At 36.2% G+C, this 20,725-nt stretch overlaps 2 protein-coding genes across 8 annotated transcripts in view; both read left to right on the top strand.

Moving 5' to 3' along the window:
- Window positions 1-4,906: 4,906 nt before the first annotated feature.
- LOC311278966 (transcription factor HES-2-like) lies at window positions 4,907-6,251 on the top strand. The gene is made up of 3 exons (XM_084390157.1): window positions 4,907-5,110; window positions 5,222-5,309; window positions 5,424-6,251. Exons 1-3 carry the CDS (start codon window positions 4,928-4,930, stop codon window positions 5,741-5,743), a joined length of 591 nt encoding a protein of 196 aa, XP_084246283.1. The 5' UTR covers window positions 4,907-4,927; the 3' UTR covers window positions 5,744-6,251.
- A 608-nt stretch (window positions 6,252-6,859) lies between these two features.
- The window catches only part of acot7 (acyl-CoA thioesterase 7), a 155,301-nt gene continuing 141,435 nt past the window's right edge, over window positions 6,860-20,725 (top strand). For 2 of the 7 annotated variants that reach the window (XM_084390350.1, XM_084390351.1), the window contains exons 1-3: window positions 17,200-17,329; window positions 18,542-18,659; window positions 19,581-19,737. In XM_084390350.1, coding sequence (XP_084246476.1) covers window positions 17,304-17,329; window positions 18,542-18,659; window positions 19,581-19,737 — 301 coding nt within the window. In that variant the 5' untranslated portion in view covers window positions 17,200-17,303. Of the gene's footprint in view, window positions 7,376-7,965; window positions 8,225-9,186; window positions 9,211-17,199; window positions 17,330-18,541; window positions 18,660-19,580; window positions 19,738-20,725 lie in introns of those variants that run through there. The other 5 variants (XM_084390349.1, XM_084390348.1, XM_084390347.1 and 2 more) reach the window with 5 other exon arrangements.

Consider the following 20,725-nt stretch of genomic DNA (forward strand, 5'->3'; position numbering starts at 1 on the left):
CTCCTTATGCTTTAAGAGTTTAGGATATGACACTCCAACATTAGGTGGAATGTAAGAGTTGTAGTCTGTCCAGCAGGTTGAAGTAGTAGAGCTACCGTGGACGACTGGCTTGTCAATGGTCGTATGCAAAATTACCGTGCTTGTTAAAAATTAAAAATTAAAAAGTCCTAGCTGGTCCCGGCATGACACTTTCTTAGCTGACCATAGGGATTTGTGCCAGGGGTCTTGCTGGCATTTCCTGGATGCAGGTCCACCATCTGGTCTGGATCTAGCTGACTATGGTAACCTTGGGATAAGGAAGAGACAGACAGACATACCAATATAAGAGTAGATGTCATTCCTCTTTCGATGTAATAGGTACTTTGGGAAGTTATGGGAAGTGTTCCTGATTCCAGTTGCAGCCTAAGGGGCCTTTCATACAGAACGTGTTTTCCAGTTCCACTGTGCTGTGTAAACACATGCTAGACGGACTTGTATGACCGTTTCGCTCTCGTCTTTTGCAGCGTTTGGCGCATGGTCTAAAAACGTGGCACTCAAGTTAAAAGAAGTCCAACTTTTTAGAAAACGCGTCTTGAGACCTTGCGTTTTTTCCCTGTTCCACTGCCCGCATCTTGCATTTTTGTAATGTAAAGAAGGTTCTGATTGAATGGCCCCTAACAATCCCTTATAGGGTTTGAATTATACAAATGTGATACCGTTATTTGTATGCTAGGTTAACAGATCTTTTAATAGGTCTTTTATCTAGATTTAAATTAGAGTGAGTCTGTCTTCTGGACAACGCTAAATAGTTTGGGAGCTGAATAATAAAAAGTCTGCAACCTGCAGGTGATTTTGATACGCTAGGTATTCAGAATAGCTATTCAGAATTCTCAGGCCACAATGAATGTGACGGACTACAGCTTGTCCAAGTACTGAGGAGCTAACACATTCAGGGTTTTATATGTAATCAGCAAGATTTTAAATTGTATTCAATGCTTAATAGGCAGCCAATGCAGTTTTGATAGATCCGGGCAAATATGGTGATACTTCTTGGTTTCCAATGATCCTTCCACAGGTTAGGCTACTCATACATCTAATCGGAAAGCCATAGTAACATTGGATCTGTTTCCCAGCTTCTCTCAAGGAAATGACATGGTCATTTAGGATGACTCATTTCATTAAAATTTTGTCTGTACCTTATGTTTCACTCCTCTTCCATCCTGCTGTCCACTTCCTCTCTGTCCATGTCTTCTTACAGTTTCTCCTTGTGCTCTTTCCACAATGCCTTCCACTCTATACTCATCTCTTCTCCCCCTTCTATTCTTCCCATGCCCTCTCCTCATCTTACACTCTTTCCTCTTCTCTTTCTCTTTCAACCTGTTCAACTCAACCTCTCCCTCTCATCATCATTCCATGTGCACTTGAGAGTTTTTGGACAAATGTTACATAAATGTTTGTGATTTGTATAAAACCAACAAAAAGAGCTTCAATTGTTTTCCCTGTTATATAAAAGTCTTGGTTGGCTGTGTGAACTATATTGTGAAAATGTTGAAAATGATGCACATGATTTGTAATTTGTATGAAATGAATGAAAACGTACATGTTTACGACAATTACAAAGTGTTCAGATCACATTGTGTTAATTGTTTGTTATTGTAAGTTACCTTAGTGAAAAAACTGCAAATGGTTAACCATCGCATTATAGCCTATCATTTACTGTAAAATACTGTTACATTTATAGTTTTTGTAAGTAAAACTATAAGAATTATATAAATTATGGTGAAAAATAGGAAAAGGACATTTCTAGGAGCACGATATCAGATATGTGACACGATATCAGATATGATATTGTATATAAATTATTTTGCTTCTTGTCATTTATGTAATCAGTAATGTTTTGTGTTATGTTTGTGTTATGTTACTCTGAATTATATGGACTCTGATGTGACTCTCTGTTGTACCCCCTTTAATTTTAGTTTAAGTATATTTGTGTATTAACAATATATCACTCAATGAAATAGATGGTTGTAATATATATATTAATATGCCATACCATAATTCAAACATTATCACCAATTTTTATAATGAATTTCTGGCAACCACAGCTGCCAGTATTTACTGTAAATTGATATGTGGACACCCCCTTCTAATGAACAGATTTGGCTATTCCAGCAATTGCTGTAAAACATCTTAATATTATTGTAATGCTAAATACAGTGACATTATAAAGAATTATGTGTTACACTTTATTTAAAGATGTCTTTATTACACTGTAATTATATATTTAAGTACTGAGTAATATTAAGTAACTACATGTACTAATAGGGTTAGGGTTTGGTTTGGTTTAGGGTTAGCTGCATGTATTTATGCATAATTTATAGTTATTACCATAGTAATTACATGTAACATATGTAACAATGACATCTGTAAAATAAAGTGTTACCGAATTATGCACTCTCTGAAACTTGTTTTTTAACAAGTTTGAACCAAACTGAAAGTTGAAAAATCACAATTTTCTATAATGTCTTTCTATGATGTTGCAACATGTTCTCACTCGCAACTCGTCACATATGGAGGCTTGTTGGGAGCGAGAGCATGTTGGGTAGGCTATAACATTAAGATTTGTCCTCAAAAGAAAAACTAAATACTGAAAACCATTTATCAGAAGAGGTTGTCCACACACATGAATGTGTCCCTAAAGAACGAGTATAGGATTAGTAAGACATTGTAAAAAAGGCTATGTTGAATTGAAATAGAGCACAACCACAGAACCCAATTCTAATGAGTAGCTTAAACATATATTTCAATATAAAAGCAGCATTCAAATGTAAACAGCATATGTATATATTCTTCTGAATAAGGCAACATACTACACTATTTCAGTGAGCATTTATCTTCAGATCTATGACAGACAATCTGACACAGACAGACCAACTAACAAATAAGAAGAGTGTCTTAACATGCTAAATGCCGTTAACTGTCATTTGTAACCTCCCCCACTCGTATATTCAAATGGTTTTCGACATGGGGTTTTGTGCAGCTTGTGCAGCTCATCTTACTGGATTTTGCTCCTTAAAACTACCTTGTTCCCACGTACTGGAATGAGTTTAGACAAAAGGTCTCTGTGTGAGTGTACGCTATGATGCCACAGATGGGGCACCCACGCTAAAAATACAAAAAAGGAACAAAAAGAGTTGTAACTGAACGCATCTTAAGTGAAACATTGGCTGACACGCTCCCTAAAGGCCCCTTGGGGGAACGGGGCGCGTGCATGGCACTGCTGATTACCAAAGGAGACATCGCAACTCTGACGCTCCCTTGTGTTCATTTTATTATTACAAACACACAGCCTACCTACACGTGTAAAGAGAATAAAACAATAACTAAAATAAAACAAATGTCACACTACTGAAACTGCATATCACTAGCTTAAATAAAGATTAAATCTGTCAACATGGGTAGGTTCCGCAGCCCCAGTTTCTTTTTTTCCTTTAAATGTAGCCTAGTCGTATTTTGAACACGTTCTGCATCAGTTTGAATATAATAAAATGGCTATATCTGGTATAAATTATGCTACAAGACGCGTCTCAAGCAGAAGAATAGCCTATGAATGGCGCTTTTCATATTCACCGAAATGGATATAGAAAAAAAACAGCGACATGTCTGCGCGCAAAATAAACGAATAACGCTTCTCTTTTGTTTGATCATTTGTAATCCAAAACCATCGACGTGGCGCATGCAGATGGGCCAACGACGCCAAAAATGCTTTTAGAAAACAACGAAAGACTGGAACTTTAGAAAGATGAGGGGCACAAGTTACACCATCATTAAAAAGGGAGTTGGTTGAGGAGAGGCCATCTGGAGACCTCTACATGACGCGTGCAGGACGCGTGGATCCCATGGGGCTCCAAGGTCCCCTAGCTGAAAATATTTGACAGCCGATCATGGGTTAAACGTCTTTTTGGTTTTCATGCAGATAAAAATAGTCTAAAGGAAAGTATAACATAGGCGTGCGTACGCAAACATTGCTTTTTGCATAGTCCACGTCCTATAATTTAAACCAAACAAATTTACGTGGATTATATGCTTGAAGACAAGCACTATAAGCTAAAATCAATGTTTGTTGAATGTAGTGATCACATATTGGTTTGCATAGCAACTTAGCGGTCTGCTGGGGGACGCGTGCGCTCAACCCCTCCCTATGAACGCCAGCGGTATAGCTACAGGTGTAAGACCCACGTCATCATAAGAGAGAGAGAAAAAAAGCTATTGTTTATCACAATTTACAGACAGATGTTACTTTAAAACGGCGTGGCTTGGGAATCTGTTTTATTTAAATTATGAATGCTTATCCCGCCCTAAACTGGATCCCAATCCAGTGTCCTTACGCGTCACCAGCCTCCCTCTTCTTCTCATTAACATGTTTTCTTCGCAAGCATCTATGTGAAAGAACAATAGAAAAAGTATTGTCAATAAGATATAACGTTAAATAATAGATGCAAATTGTTCCTAAACAGTTTCAGGCTTTTATTCCGTCCAACAGTGAAAAAGACGCATATGAAAGACGCATTAACATATGTTGAAAGTTTGGATAAATTAGTCAAATAATAAATATAAATAAACTAAGGAAGTTTAAATATATAATAGCAAACATGTCAAATGTCTCAGTCTAAATATAACACGATGGGGAAACGAGCAAAATTTTAATTACAGCAGGGTATCGGATATAAACCAATATATGTTGGTTTATATTGATTTTCAAACTGAGATTAAGAGTGGAATATAATTTATACACGCTACAGACGCGTCCTTTTGTTCTACAGTCTAAAGTTATTTGACCAGAGGAGTTGTCTGATGCGTGGGGGCGTTCCCATGACGCGCCGGTCAGGAATATAAACCCCGCGCGGGTCCTCAATCCGGCATACGATCTTCCCACAGCAACCTCAACATGACTCCCAACGCCACTGCTGTGTCTGCTCTGTCTTATGCGCCCCGCACCGTGGCCATGAGAAAGGAGGCAAACGAACTGAGAAAAACCTTAAAACCCTTACTGGAAAAGAAACGACGAGCGCGCATCAACGATAGCCTCGACCGATTAAAAGCGCTCATTCTCCCGCTCACAGGCAAAGATGTAAGTTTTGTTTACGCATATGCTAAACATATTATATTTGGATAGTCTGTTTTCAACGTGAAGTGCTGATGTGCTACGTTTTTTCTTACCGTTGCCTGTTCTCTATTTCAGAACTGCCGTTATTCTAAACTGGAGAAAGCTGATATTTTGGAAATGACCGTTCGATTCCTGACTGATATTCAATCCACTCCGTCTAAAGGTCAGTTATCTTCAGATTGGCTATCTTTTCCATTTCAACTCACATTATGTTTGTCTGATATAAAATAGTTTCAAAGTAAACTAAACTGTATGCCTATTTATTGTTTGCTTACAGATGGTACCATTAGTTTTAAAGAGGGGTACACAACCTGCATTCAGCGCGTTTCAGCTCGCCTACCGCAAACCAACCTCGACACAGAAACGCGCCATCGCGTCAACGAGTTCATCCAGCGTTCGACGATGCCCAAGACACCAGCCTGCCAGAACTGCTGTGCACAGAGCTCCAAAATGATGACACAAATCCAGCAAAAACTTCTGCATTTGAAATCTAGCAGCTCAAGAATCGTAAACCCCCCAAAACGCTGCAACGCTGATATTCGCAGTCAACAGCCTGTGCCACTGATCACCGATGCCGAAGTCTGGAGACCTTGGTAGATCTAGGCTACCATACAAATGACTGTTATGATCTTATAATACAAGCCTTTCAGAATTGTAGGCTACATATCTGCAACCTATGTCTCTTTTAAAAATTAGGCTACTTGATGAATAGCCTACGAGTGATCAGATAACATATAAGTATTGTATACTTGTTTTTCCCCAGTCCAGTGTATAGTAATGGAACAGACTCGTTCAAATAGTTTTGTTTTCATAAAGATCCTGCGCGTGACCTGTACATAACGTGGTTATAGATTTATTCGCAAATTGCGAGTTAAATCGTCGGTGGCTCTTGAAAACGCCTTGTAAAACCCCAAGGGTTATTAATTGTAAAAGATTTGCACCTCACACTTCAGTATCCTGAGTTGGTGCGGATTATTTAATTGTAAGCACTCTGTGCTGTTCACTGAAATCTCTTTTTTGGGGGATGTGCTATGTATTTTGACTACTTGTTTATACATTTATGTGTTGTGCTATACACTTTATAATAAAAATTGCGGCATACACAGTTGGTTTCCCTTGCATCATTCTTTCTGAACAAATAGCTAAAGTAAAATAAAAATGGGTTTAAGAGCACTAACAGAGCTAGTCCACAAAGGAGAAGCACGGACTCACTATGAAAAATAACAATGACATGATTTGGGCGCGCAAATGAAGACAATGTGTATATCACATGGAATATCAGAGATTATAAGGCCTACTGATAAAACCATTATGCTTATTCATTGAATGAACCATGAAGTACGAAAAATTAAGCGTCTGCTAAATCAGCCTGCCCTGATCATGAAATGCGTCTCTAGCACGCATTGTATTTCGTGCAGTTTATACGCGAAAATGAGTTTTTACGTGCATAGGCTATACGCAGTTTTCTTGTAGCCTACATATGCGTGTACGCACGTACCCCACACTAATCCTACCCAAGGGGTTTACAGTGCGTAGCCTATCATATGCACGTAAAACTCGTATAAATTAAACGTATAAATTACATATCGGGTTGGCTAAATAAAGAAATGCAAACAATCAGTGACAGCTGTTTGACAGCGTCCTCTTTATAAACGCTCGCAGGAAAAACAACCAGGAAAACAACCTGGTCTCTGGTGCCACCTTTCGGTGGTTTAGTTCAACTATGAAAAAAAAAAGAAAAAAAAAAAAGAAACGAGCATGTGTAAAACTTTTACTATTAATACTCATTTAAAACATTTATAAACATGTTGGTAAACCTAAAGTCTAGAATCCATAAACGGTTGATATTTTTTTTAGGCTAATATAAAAACGTTTCTTTGCTTTATAGAGAACAACAAAGGGACAGTTTAAGCTATCCTATCTCCACACGTGTAACCTCCGCTAATAAACGAAAGTAAACTTTCTAAAACAGCAAATGAATCGATAAACGATTCGCGCCCCGTACTTAAGCTAAATGATCAACATAATGTCTCATAGGCTACCACTGCAGTGGAAGAAGCTGGCCATTGTGGCCAATCGATTTACCCTTCAAACCTGCAGCTCTCGCTCCGCCTGACACAGTCTGTTTCATTACGACACACGGAATCGGGGTTAAAGACGAGCCTCGACGCAAGCTCATATAATGTCTATTTCAAATGCACAAGCGACACCATCCATCCAGATATGCAGGTAAGACGCTTTTATGTAGCTCTAACCTTTAGTGGCTCAATGAATGGATCTCAATTTTACGTCCGATAAAGCGGCCCAATAATCCGCCTGCTCTATCCACAAATAGAATAATATCTCCTTTTCGGAGATCACTAACACGTTTTACAGAGAACGAAATACGAGGACGTTACTTTTGTTTATTGAACATGACTGAAAACAAGTTTCGGATGCTGGAGCATTTTTTTTCTCACACCGTTCATGCCGGGAACCTTAGTATGTCGCATGCGATGACCTCAACAGTGATGCTGACGTAGCCCTGACTAAAGCACAAGGTTATCTAGGTGGTCAAGAAATAAAATTTATATTGAAGAGATATACGGGATTTATAGCGTGGCAAATTAGATATGACGATAGTTCTATGCTATTATAGAAGCGGATCATGAAATAATCTGGTGAATAGAAAGTAGAAACGAAATCGAAAGGGCTGTTATGCGTGGTATTTTCATAGCATAAATGTTGGTGCTCATGTGTTTATCCCTTTGTTTCAGTAATCAGAATTTAAATGTTTTTTTTTAAAAAGCCTGTCTGATAGCCGATAGCGCGGTGACAGAATATACTTCTCTTGTCATTCGATGCTCAAGCGCGACTGCCCTCTCGTGCTTTTAAGTGGTACAGCCTGCAACCATGTGCAAATTTTATGAGATTTTGACGGTGTGTCGGACGGTATTTGTTGTCACTTCACGCTCGCATAAACGGCAGTGTTAATTTGCTAATCTACATGTTACTAGCTAATGGTGCAATGAGACACAAACAACTCCAGCACATGTGGAAACAAACCAGGGGGGCCAGAAAGCCGAATTCTACATCGAGGTTTGTTCTCCGGTAGTTTTTTTTGGAAACGTGCTAATGCTAAAACGTATAATCGTATAGTTCTGTTTATTCCAAACCTGATTTACAGAAGAAAATCCGCGTTGGTAATCTATAACATAATCCAAACGACTGTGATTGGTTAATCCTGATCAACGCTGAGAAAATGAACAGGTATCATGTGACAACAACAACAACACAGTGTTGCAGCAGTGGTCTGGACAGTAACAATGACACTGCTACTTTAAAATCTGCTCTAAACAAAATGTGGCAACAGAAATGGGACAAGGAGACAAAAGGTAGACATCTGTATAAAATTCAAGATAAAGTTGGGGTTGAGAGAAGTAAATACGGAAGCAGAAAAGAAGATGCCATAATATCTAGGCTTCGAATAGGGCACACATGCCTTAATTATTCACTGTTTATCATAGGAAAAAGAGATTCTGAGAATTGTGATAAATGTGGCTTGTCAGAAACAGTTGAACACGTGTTGATTCATTGCATAGGATACAACAGAGAAAGAATCAACTTTATAGAATCATTAAGATACATAGGTATTAATACACTGTCAGTAAAAAACATATTTCAATACGCACAGAAAGAGACAAGGGTTTATAGTGCTCTAATGAGGTATCTAAGAGAAACAGGATTGGTTAACAGAATATAGGTTATATGAATTTTTTTTTTTTTTTTTTTTTTTTTTTTTTTATATATATAATTAGTTGATTTTTGCTTCACTCGATTAACGCTTCACACTCCTGTCCAGTTGGTGGCGGTAAATGCACCATTTAGCTGGTTTGCCAACCGCCATAAAACTCCGAAAGAAGAAGAAGAAGAAGACACTGCTACTTTAATAGTCATTGAATTGTTAAGTTTCGCATAGTACAATTGTACAGATATTTAGGATATAATATATTTTGAACAGTAATTCTTATTAACGTTTCCACATCGTCAAATCTGACTCAAATAGTTATTCCGGCTGAGTTCTTGTAAATTGAAAAGTTTGATTAATCATTTGAACTAATGTTTTCCCGTATGCTTATGTGGTGAAAGAAAGCTTAGACTCAAGGACAAGGGCGTAGATTTGGTTTGAACATTGGGGGGGTTGAAGTTTGGGTCTGCATATTTTTCATGTGATCATGGTATAAATATTGGGGGGGTTGTAATGCATAGATTTAAATATTGGGGGGGTTATCTCCCCCCCCCCCCACACACAAATTACGCTCCTGCTCAAGGATAATTTTGTATTTTCAGAGTGCATTAGCAATAAGCAAGTTTTGTCCTTCCTCTAGTGTTAATAGTTTTTGCTTGTGGATGCGTTTCACGACGAGAACCTTTTATAGACTTCTATGGCCGGATGTTTCAGTATACTGGTGCATTAAAGGATAAGTTCACCCAAAATTGAAAAATAGGTCTTCAATGACACCCTTGTGTCGTTACAAACCCATAAGACTTATTTTCATCTGTCCCTCTCTTATGTCGAAGTCTGTTTCCCATATGTTTAAGTAGGAATGTTACAGGTATGTTTAGGATTAGACAGTCCATAGGAAATGTAGGGGATACAGACTTCTACACAAAACCTCCTTTGACAGTCCATACAACTATTTTGAGCAGTTTAGTCCAAAATATCTTAAGAGAGAGACAATCGCTTTATATGATGAACAGATTGAATTTAGGTTTTTACTTGCATATAAACATTGATCAACAAACATAAACAGAAGCTCAAGCGCACATGAGTGATGCGTACAAATGTCATTGGTTTTTTACGGATGCTCAAACTTGCTGCGTAACCTCTTTGGTTCTCGCACACGTCAGTTGAACATGTTTGACTTTCTGTTTACCATAACTGGGCTCTATAATGGTAGTTGAACAAACATACAGGATTAGTTTCAAAACCAGACAAAAGTTGACAAAACCAAACCAATTCAATCATGCTTTGTTTGTACCATAACACTGATCATCAAAACGTTCTCTGTTAACTCAGGCTTAGATGGTTCCTGAGGTCATAGAGCGCGTGCACATGAAAGTGTGACATCAGTAGCGAACAGCCAATCACATGCTTTGAAACAGAAAAACTGAGATTCACTTCTCGTGAGAGAATCATCAAAATAATTGTTTCTCTTCTGCTGAAGATGAAGAGATTAAAGAAAATTATGTACACAAATTAATTTACACAGCATGAAGAAAATATCTTGCTTGGCTGCGTTTACATGGACACTATTAATTTGATTGTAATCGGATTGATGGCTCAATTGTATTTATTTTATTTATTTATTTATTTAATCAGGGACAGTACACATTAATAATACATAACCATATGTAAAATGCGACAGATTTAGCCAACACTGGCTAAGGCCATCCTTAAAAATATTTTGGTTTGCAGTAACAGCAAAAAAAAAGAAAAAAAGGGTCGGTAGGTCGGTCTATATTTTTTTATATATAAAAAAAATAATATAAAAAAGTATATATTTTTTCATTTAAAAAAAAAAATCAGGGTCGGTGGGGGGGTGGGATGACATTTTTCACCTATGTCTAAGGCTACGTTCACACTGCAGGGCTTAATGCTCAATTCCGATTTTTTGAAAAAATTCGATTTTTTTGTAAGGCCGTTCACATTTCCAATTAAATGCGACCTTTTGTGATCTCCTGTGTGAACGTGAAATGACCCAGAAGTGACCCGCATGCGCAGAAGAGTACTCAACGGTCAACGACATCACTTGTTGTTTGCGGAAGTACTGTAACTAAACTTTAACTAACTGTGATTCTCTCTCACACACACACACACATGAGCGCGCGCAGCGACCGTTACACAAGAGCCAGACAGCAGCCGCTGACGCTGACCTATCTAATATCAGATTCAGCACAAATAAGTTAACATAACGTATATATAATGGCCGTGGGCTTTTTTTCTTTTTTTTTAATTAACGGGCTCGTCGAGGTCGACCCGTTCGGCAGATTTACCTCAGCTCGACGAATATGCAGTCCGTTTTCAAACCGACGACTACTTCAATGCAGAATTATGAAGTTTTTCGCGTACTGTATCAATGACGTGCGGGTCGGATATATGCGACCTGGCCGTTCAGACTGAAGTCGCATTTCAAAAGATCGGATATGTATCGGATTTGGGACCACATACCCAAGTGGCCTGGGTCGCATTTGAAAAGATCGGATCTGTGTCGTTCAGACTGTCATGAAAAGATCAGATACAGGTCGCATAGGGGCAAAAAAATCGGAATTGGGTCGTTTCAGCCTGCAGTGTGAACGTAGCCTAAGGGCTGTTTACACCAGGCCACTTCATGCGTTTTCTCAGATCGGATTGCAATCTGATTTATCAAAACGATTCCATTTACACCTGGTTACATAGGCTAAATGTGTGTTGTTTTTTTGCGGATATAAATCCGATCTTCAATTACCGCTATATGTAGATTTAATGGAGTGCACGTCACCGAAAGCAACAGTTATGACTACATTATTTTATTGATCATCAGCTAAAATGTCTGAATCAAAGCCCGCAATAAGAGAAAGCGGAAACAGCCCTGGTAAGATCATTTCGTTTCTTTACATTTAATGATGATGATTGTGTGTTAAGCGTCAGCGACTTACTTTCACTTTGATTTGCGATAGTTTGCACGTTGATGCTCAGCTTCTCATCTGCGGCAATGCGTGTTGCAGTAGCGTCGTCATATCTGACTAAAACATGACATATAGCCTATAACACGCTCTCGCATGTTTATTTTTTAATAAACCATATTCAACAACATATAACAATGAAATAATCTTTAGAGTAAAGCCGCAGCCATCATTACCAAGCGCGAACCATTGACAGTGAATGCAACGAAGCAAACTTAGCTTGCAGGCAGTAGTGTGACATGCGTTAACGGTTAACCAATGGTGTAAACATAATCATAGATGACGCGCCACGGGTTTTTATTTAAAAGAAAGAACATAGCTTATGTTTGTATGTAGGTCTAGGCAATTTATATTCACAATACTTAATAACTAATATTATTTTATTGCATTTGTATTAGTTGTTTGAAGAGTTAAAAAAAAATCGGCCGGTCTTAACGCAAGTTTACAACCGGCAAGTCGGTCGGACTGAAAGGGAAAAAAAATAAATAATTGGGTCGGTACTAAATTGACAGGGTCGGTCGGGTTACGGCAAACAAGAATATTTTTAAGGATGGCCTAATTTTCATCCGTTGTCCCTTCTGCAGGTTGATGTTAAGGACATATACAGCACAATACAGAAAAACAACAAATAAAAAACTACCATACCAAAATACCTATAAATGTTCACAATTTTGATTTAACATTAACCATCTTTTCAGCTTTTTTGAGAAACCACAATGACCTGTTATTTGTTTTAATTCTTTCAACTCCGTTGGAAGTCTATTCCATTCATGTGTTCCTCTAAAAGCCAAAGATAGCTGACCAAAGGTAGTTTTTCTTAATGGCACCTTACAATCACCCCTAGTGCCAGCTCGTGTATACCGTCCTGTTAGCTGATCAATATAATCCTTAAAAACCGGAGGAGCAATGCCATTCAGAATTTTAAAAACAAGTATCAAATCAGCATATTGAATCAAATGTTCCCAACTTAAAAGGGAATACTTTGCTAAAATACTACAATGATGAAAACTATTTTGCTTTTTATCTAGAACCTTGAGAGTTTGTTTATATATGTTTTCAATGGGCTTAAGAAATGACTTGAATGTTTTTGTCCAGGTAGTCATACAGTATGTAATATGTGGAACAATCATTGAGTTCATAAATAAGACTGCTGCCTCTGTAGTCAAGCAATTTCTAATAAATCTAAAATTTGCTAAGTTAAATTTCACTGTGTTTATCACTTTCTTCACATGTTTTTTAAAAGAAAGCTGAGAATCTATTATTATTCCTAAATATTTAAATTTGTGTACTACCTACATTTTCTGCCCCTGGATGAATACTTCTGCTTTTGCGTCATGATCTGGCCTTTTAGTAAAAAACATACAAACAGTTTTTTTTATATTAAGATGTAAACATGATTTAACGATCCATTGTGAAACCAGATCCATGGTATCAGTCAGTTTCTGTGCCGCCTGTTTTTGACTTTTCGCATGTACATACAGGACAACATCATCGGCATACATTTGACAAATAACATCTGGAAGACAAACATTTGGCAAATCATTTACATACATACTAAACAACAATGGACCCAAAATAGAACCTTGTGGAACTCCAATATTATAATCTCGATATTCTGATGTTGCATTTATAACTCTTACACACTGTTTTCTATTTTCTAGATAGGACCTAAAACTTTTTGTACTGAAAAGCCTTCATGTAAACACCTTAATTGATCTGATTGAGCTCGTTCCAAATTAAATTTCGATCAGATTGAAAGGGGTGGTTTATTTCCTTTCTAATCCGATCGAGAGCATGTAAACACTTGATCGGACTGAAAACCAAAACTGGAAAGGACTGCGCATGTGAAATGACGTAGAAATGGCATAATGACGTATGACGCATGGAACCAGCTGTTGTTGTTTTTGAAATAAATGTCATAAATTACTGTCATGTTATTCTAAAATTCTCCTACCACTCATCGTCTGTGAAGTGGAGCAGAACAACGTCCCACAGATGCTTTGTTTTGGGCGTGGGATGGGGTGTTTTTACTATTTGATCAATATAAGCAGCCCGAGCCCGGCATAACGGTTCATGTGCTCGTTGTCTTCTAATAAGGATCCGAAATAGATACGTATTAAGTCTGCTCTTTAAAACAAAGAAAAGCAATGTAGAATAGTATGCACAAACAGCGGGAAACTCTGTTGGAAACTCGCGCATGTGTGCGTATGCCAAAAAATCAATTCTGATTAGAAGCTTGTGACATATAAACACGCACATCAACCAGATCACTTTTTTTTCGTTCATGTAATCACTGTTCGGATTCATCAAAGAAAGAAAAAGTATCAATGTAGATTGAACGAAAAAGTGTACATGTAAACGTAGCTAGTGCAAGTGAAAGTTAGTTTGTATAGTTGACAATATATATAGCCTAGGTCAGGGAGGGTCAACTTCGGCCCTGGAGGATTACAGTACAGGCAGAGTTTAGCTCCAACCCTGATAAAAAACTCAGCTGCCTGTAGCTTTTTCATAATCTGGAAGACGCTGATTAGCTTGCTCAGGTGTGTTTGATTAGGACTGGAGATAAACTCTGCAGGACAGTGGACCTCCAGGACCGAAGTTGCCCTTCCCTGGCCTAAGTATACAGAGACTTGAGAACATGTAAGCTCACATGTAGCTAGTCATTTAAAAGCTTTATCTATCAATTCCAAATCTTATTTATATTACACATTATCTGTATATAATTTTGTTCATTTAAACAAAATGTTAAATAATTATTAAACTAAAATCGATCATGTGTAATGGATAAGGGGTATAATAGTTATATAAATAATAAATAATATAAAAGAATTATAATTATAATAAATAATCATCGCTAAAAGCCAGACAATTTCGTATTTAAAAATCTTTTACTATCTTTTACATTACTACTTTTACTACCTTTAATTTGCAGCAAGAGAAACTGGGGGAGTGACTTTATTGTGTCAGACGTTTCACTTTACTCACAGCTGATTGGTCCAATTTCGGTTTGAGATCTCTCACCTAGAACATAACCTGCCTCGGAGCAGGTTAGACATGAAGCGCAAGTTATATGGCGATGTATGCCAATAAAAGATGAGCCAGTTTCATGGTGCCGGGTAGACTGCAAACTAAACTGAAACATACCTGGCTAACCACCTAAACCGGCTTCATAGAGGCCCCTGATGTGTGCGTTCATGAAAGTTTGTATGTGAATAAAGGTCTAAATTCAATTTGTTTATCATATATAGCAATTGTGTCTCTTCCAACAATTTTGATGTATCCACTCAATTCATATGGATTGGTTTTATGATCTCTTTATGAACTTTTTGAGGCGTCAAATTGGTAGTTGCATGGACTGTCAATGCAGGGACAGAAATCTCTCAAATTTTATTACAAATACATTAATTTGTGTTCTGAAAATGAACAAAAGTCTCACAGGTTTGGAGCGACATGAGGGTGAGTAATTGATAACAATTTTATTTTTATTTTTTGGGTGAACTAACCCTTAAACACATGGTTTACTCCCAACCCCCCTTTGTATTGTGTTCCTAAAAATATGTATTTTAATTTATATTTCCTTATTACTAAGTTTACAGAGTAAATCATCATAATTGTGTGTGACATATGGTTTATATAGTTATAATGTAGTTTTTCCTTCACATTGCATTTTGTTTTAACACAGTTAAACCAAAACATATAGTCAGTATAACCAAACACATTATATTCGCATGCAAATGTTGCGCAGATACCACATTTACTCAGAGGTGACCAAATTTACTTAACAGCCAGGGTGAATCACTTAGTGTGGTTAGATCCATTTTGTTAGTGCTTAACAAATCAGGTCATTTTGTTACTGTGTAAAAAAGGCAATATGCTACATTTTATTGAGCCTGGCATTTTGGTTCTGAGAGAGATCAGACGCTTTTGTCATTATCCTCATATTCCAAGGTAGGATATTAGCTGTTGTGCTTTTTGTTTCGCAAGACACAATTCAAGTATCAGTGATGGGGAAAAACAACTTGAACCAAATTACATGTGTCTCTTTTGAGCTATTTTAGTGAACTAAAGCAATGCAAACTGAATGCAAAAAAAGTTTTTGAGTGCGATGTAACCAATATAGTTAAGACAGTTGACAGTATGGCATAGACACAACAGCATGATACCAAAATAACTAAATCCTTGATACTTCAATACTTTTCATTACATTTGTACAAGTTCTCAATATCCAAAAGTGCAACATTTCTGGTAAAGTTGAGTGTAATCAACGGGGTGAAGGAACAAGAGATACATTTTTTCCTGTTAATGATAAACTGTGGTTTGATCAATCAGTCGACAGAAATTGGAACTTTCTCGTTCTTGTGGTTACTTTGGGAAATCCTGTACCTGTTGTTTAGATGGATGGCATGACCACATTAAATATTGTTGTAAGCAAAAGGTTCAAACTGGGTCCTTTTCACTACATTTTCCATGTCTGCTCTCTTATTGGGTTACCCGTTACCTGTCAAGAATGTATTCGGATCACATCTATCCCCAAAATAAAAAAAATAGCCAATTGTTAGACCTTTATTTTTATTTAATTGTATTTTTACATTGTGACACTTTAATGACAGTTAAGCACCTTTTTACTTTAATGCGAACAAAAATAATGACATTTACTAAATTGTAAAAAAAAAGAAAAGAAAAAAAGTAAAAAATTTACATTTTTCCATCATGGTAGTATTTGTTCATGTGTGTAAAGAACTTGAAAAATACTTCATTACTTGAGAACTCTATTTTGGATTTCTATTTTGGGATTCCTATTTTCTTCTATTTTTCATGTCTGTCAAGTGCTATTGAAACATAATATTTTAACATTTAATCCTTTTACCTATGGTAAAAACACTTGCTTTTACAAGTGTACATAAATACAGTGATTTGTATTTATTACTTTTATACAACAGAGGCATTAGCAAAACAAGACACAGATATTTAGTAAACAATTATTTGTAATTATTATGAATAAAAATCAGAATAAATCATTTTTGTACCAAGTAATATATTTTATTAGCGTAAGTGTAGACTGTCTGCTGTTGCTAAACAATGTAGTAGCTTTGCACATAATTATAGAATGTGTCATCATGTTTATTTTACAACAGTGTCAACAATTTTGGGTAACAGGTTTAGAACTAATATAATAGTTTTATTTTATTTATTTTTTTAGTTAACATCTAGTGTGTTCTAGAGCCTTGTACTGTAATATTCAGGACAAAACTGTGAATGTGTCATTGCTAGTGAACTGATTGAGGAAGCACAGAATTTGAATGAAGGTGGTGGGTGGAGTCTGAGTCAGTGTGGAGATGATGTCATGAATGAGTTGATGTGATGGAGGAAATGAAAGAAAGGATGTTACTATCGCTGAAAGTCACTGTTGTGTTGGGAACTTCTCAAGACTCTCTCGTCTAACTTTTAAGTCATGGCTTCTCTTTATGAGCTCAGCAGGTAGAGTTGACTTACAGACACATCATCATACTCTTCTAAGCACACACTTTTTCATATTAATCCAGACATAGACACCCTCATGTTCTTCCAGATTTTCAGCTTTGTGTGTTTGTAATATTGTGTTTGACATGGATTTTTATGTTCAACAAAACAATTAAGTGAACTTTTCATAACTTTTGTTGTTACATGGAGGTTTATAAGAAGTTTAATATGATAGGGTATGTTTTGGTATAATATGACTTGGCAGAATTTCTCCCCAAACTGGTTGTTGATGTTATAATGTCTATTTTTGTTTCACTGTATGTTGTCATTTGTTGTGTCATTTGTATTTGAATACTTTTTTTCCAACGTATGTCTTTTATTATGACACCAATAGACCTCCTACTGTATGTGACAGTCCATTTTTAGAGTAGTTGAAAATATATAATCCCTCTAAGAATATATAAAATATATAGGATCAAATGTTGCATCTCCGACTGTTTGGAATGCGCAAACACAGAAAATGAGTAATGTAAACAGCAAAAAGTTTAAATACGGCTTGACAATAGGGCTGGGAACTTATATAAATATAATTATTTACTATAGTAATGCTTATAGTCATATACTGTATGAATCATTAGAGTCTTCTTGAAGCCTGGGGATTGAGTCAGTGTGATCTAGGCCTATGTAGGCTATTTCAAAGTTCCCTCCTGTTTACTGTACATGTGTGCAGCAGAATATATATAAAAAGATAATGTAATTTAATAATATTGTGAGCACTTGAATTGTTACAGTAATTTATTCAAAAGTATACATCTACATGTTGGTCTATAGGTCAATACTGAATTTGGACATCAATAAATAAATACTGTACATGTGTGCAGCAGAAGATATATAAAAAGATAATGTAATTTAATAATATTGTGAGCACTTGAATTGTTACAGTAATTTATTCAAAAGTATACATCTACATGTTGGTCTATAGGTCAATACTGAATTTGGACATCAATAAATAAATACTGTACATGTGTGCAGCAGAAGATATATAAAAAGATAATGTAATTTAATAATATTGTAAGCACTTGAATTGTTACAGTAATTTATTCAAAGTATACATCTACATGTTGGTCTATAGGTCATTACTGAATTTGGACATCAATAAATAAATCTCTATGAAGCCTAGAAATTATATGTAAAGGTTTTTTAAAACAACAATTTTTATAAATCTTTCAGGATCATGCGTCCTGATGATGCCAACATTGTTGGTAATGTTCATGGTGGCACTATCCTGAAGATGATTGAGGAAGCAGGTTGCATCATTAGCACACGCCACTGCAATTCTCAAAACGGGGTGAGTTCCTCTTCCTGATGCCCTTTAGTCTTACAGTTCAACAGTGGAACCACTATCTTTTTTATATATAAAGTGTGATGTATTTTGTGCTTTTCTAGAACAGATGAGCATGGTAAAGATGTAACTGATGGACATTCTGATTTTGACAAGTGATCGGTGAAACTCACAAAGCCTCTCAAGAAATGAGTAGTCATATTTTGCTGCCATATCAACTATGGCCATTTTAAGACCATTAAAATTTTTATTTACCTTTTACTGCACAGATTCTCATTACATTAATGCAAAACAATATCTTTCTCATTACTGTAATGTGAAAAAAAATATATATTATTTACATAGTAAAGTATTTTTTACATCATTTTAGTATATATGCTTGAATATATACTTAAATCTTTCAAAATCTATAAAATGTGATAAATATTTTTTTCTTTCACCTTAAGGAATAGTTCACTTAAAAACGAAAATGATGTCATCATTTACTCACCCTCAAGTTGTTTCAAAACTGTAAGAATTTCTCTCTTCTGCTGAACACAAAGGAAGATAAGTTGAAGAGTGTTGGTAACCAGACAGTTGATGGACCACATTGACTTTCATAGTAGGGAAAAAAAGTACTATGGAAGTCAATGGGGTCCATCAACTGTTTGGTTACCGACACTCTTCAAAATATCTTCTTTTCTGTTCAGCAGAAGAAATAAATTCATTAGTAAATAATGACAGAATTTTTGTTTTTAAGTGAACTATTCCTTTAAATCAAGCCTTTTGCTAAAAAAATGGCCATTGTCTGCTGTAGCCAGTAGAGGGCACTACATGTATGTAGCACAATGTACACACACAGTTCAAATGTATCTATTGATTGAGACACTGAGTTGTAGTATCCTGTTAGTAAAGTGCAAATAAATGACAATTTCCTTTGTCAAATAGGATCACTGTTTAGCTGCTTTGGCCCGGGTGGAACGCACAGACTTCCTGTACCCAATGTTCATCGGTGAAGTAGCCCATGTCAGTGCTGAGATTACCTACACCTCCAAACACTCAGTCGAGGTGCAGATCAATGTTCTCTCAGAGAACATAGTCACAGGTCAGTGAAAGGTCATAAAGGATTGCTTAAATAGTTCACACAAAAATGAAAGTTCTGTCATTTTACTGACGCTCCTGTTGTGGAACAAAATGTATGTTCATGTTCCATACATTGATAGCATATAGTGAACAAAGGCTGTCAAGCTCTTAAAATAACAGAAACACAACAACAACAACAAAAAAAAAAACTCATGATAGTTTTCCATATAGTAAATGCACTATATTTCTATATAAGTCTTTAGAAATTATGTTATTGACTTATGTGTGAACCACACAAAGTTGTTTTTCAATAAAAACGTTCCCCTGCGCCACAGCTCTCTTAGCTCATTCACAGTTTTTGCATAATCAAACCAAAATCGTGCCGTTAAATATGATTGACATAAAACCTGACACGATCCATCTTCACATCTACTCATTTAATAATTAAGAAAAGTGTAAACACTGTAGCTCTGAGGTGTTATGAAAACATTGTTCTTTTTAAGAAGCTGTAATGTCAACCTCTGGCTATTTTTTTAAATATATTTATGATTTTTTTTTTTTTTAAATAATAAGGATGTAGTCCTCACAATTACAGTTAGTGTAACATAAATTACAATAGATTAAACTAAACAAGAATGCAAGACTAAAAATCTTAAAACCATAATAGATACTAACACAAAATGCAAGGAATTTTGATCAAATGTGATAACTGTATGTATCAACGTTGTACATGGACTAAATTAATCTAAAGATGGCATCAGCTTGCATGAATATTTGCAATTCCATTGAAGCTAGTAAAAAGAGGTGTTTTGCCATCGTGTACATTCATTTTTTGGGGTTAAAGGTTATCTTTTATTATTCAAGAGTCCTGTGTCAAAGTTCAGTGTGGTTTGAGACACTGCCAGTGCCAAACAACAGTCAGCCCAGCATATCTCATTATATTAGTAAAATGAGCTGCAAATGCAATTTCATGTTGACTACGAAAGTAGCAATTTATAGCTCATTTCAAA

The sequence above is a fragment of the Rutilus rutilus genome (genome assembly GCF_951802725.1).
Source record: "Rutilus rutilus genome assembly, chromosome: 19".
Classification (NCBI taxonomy): Eukaryota; Metazoa; Chordata; class Actinopteri; order Cypriniformes; family Leuciscidae; genus Rutilus; species Rutilus rutilus.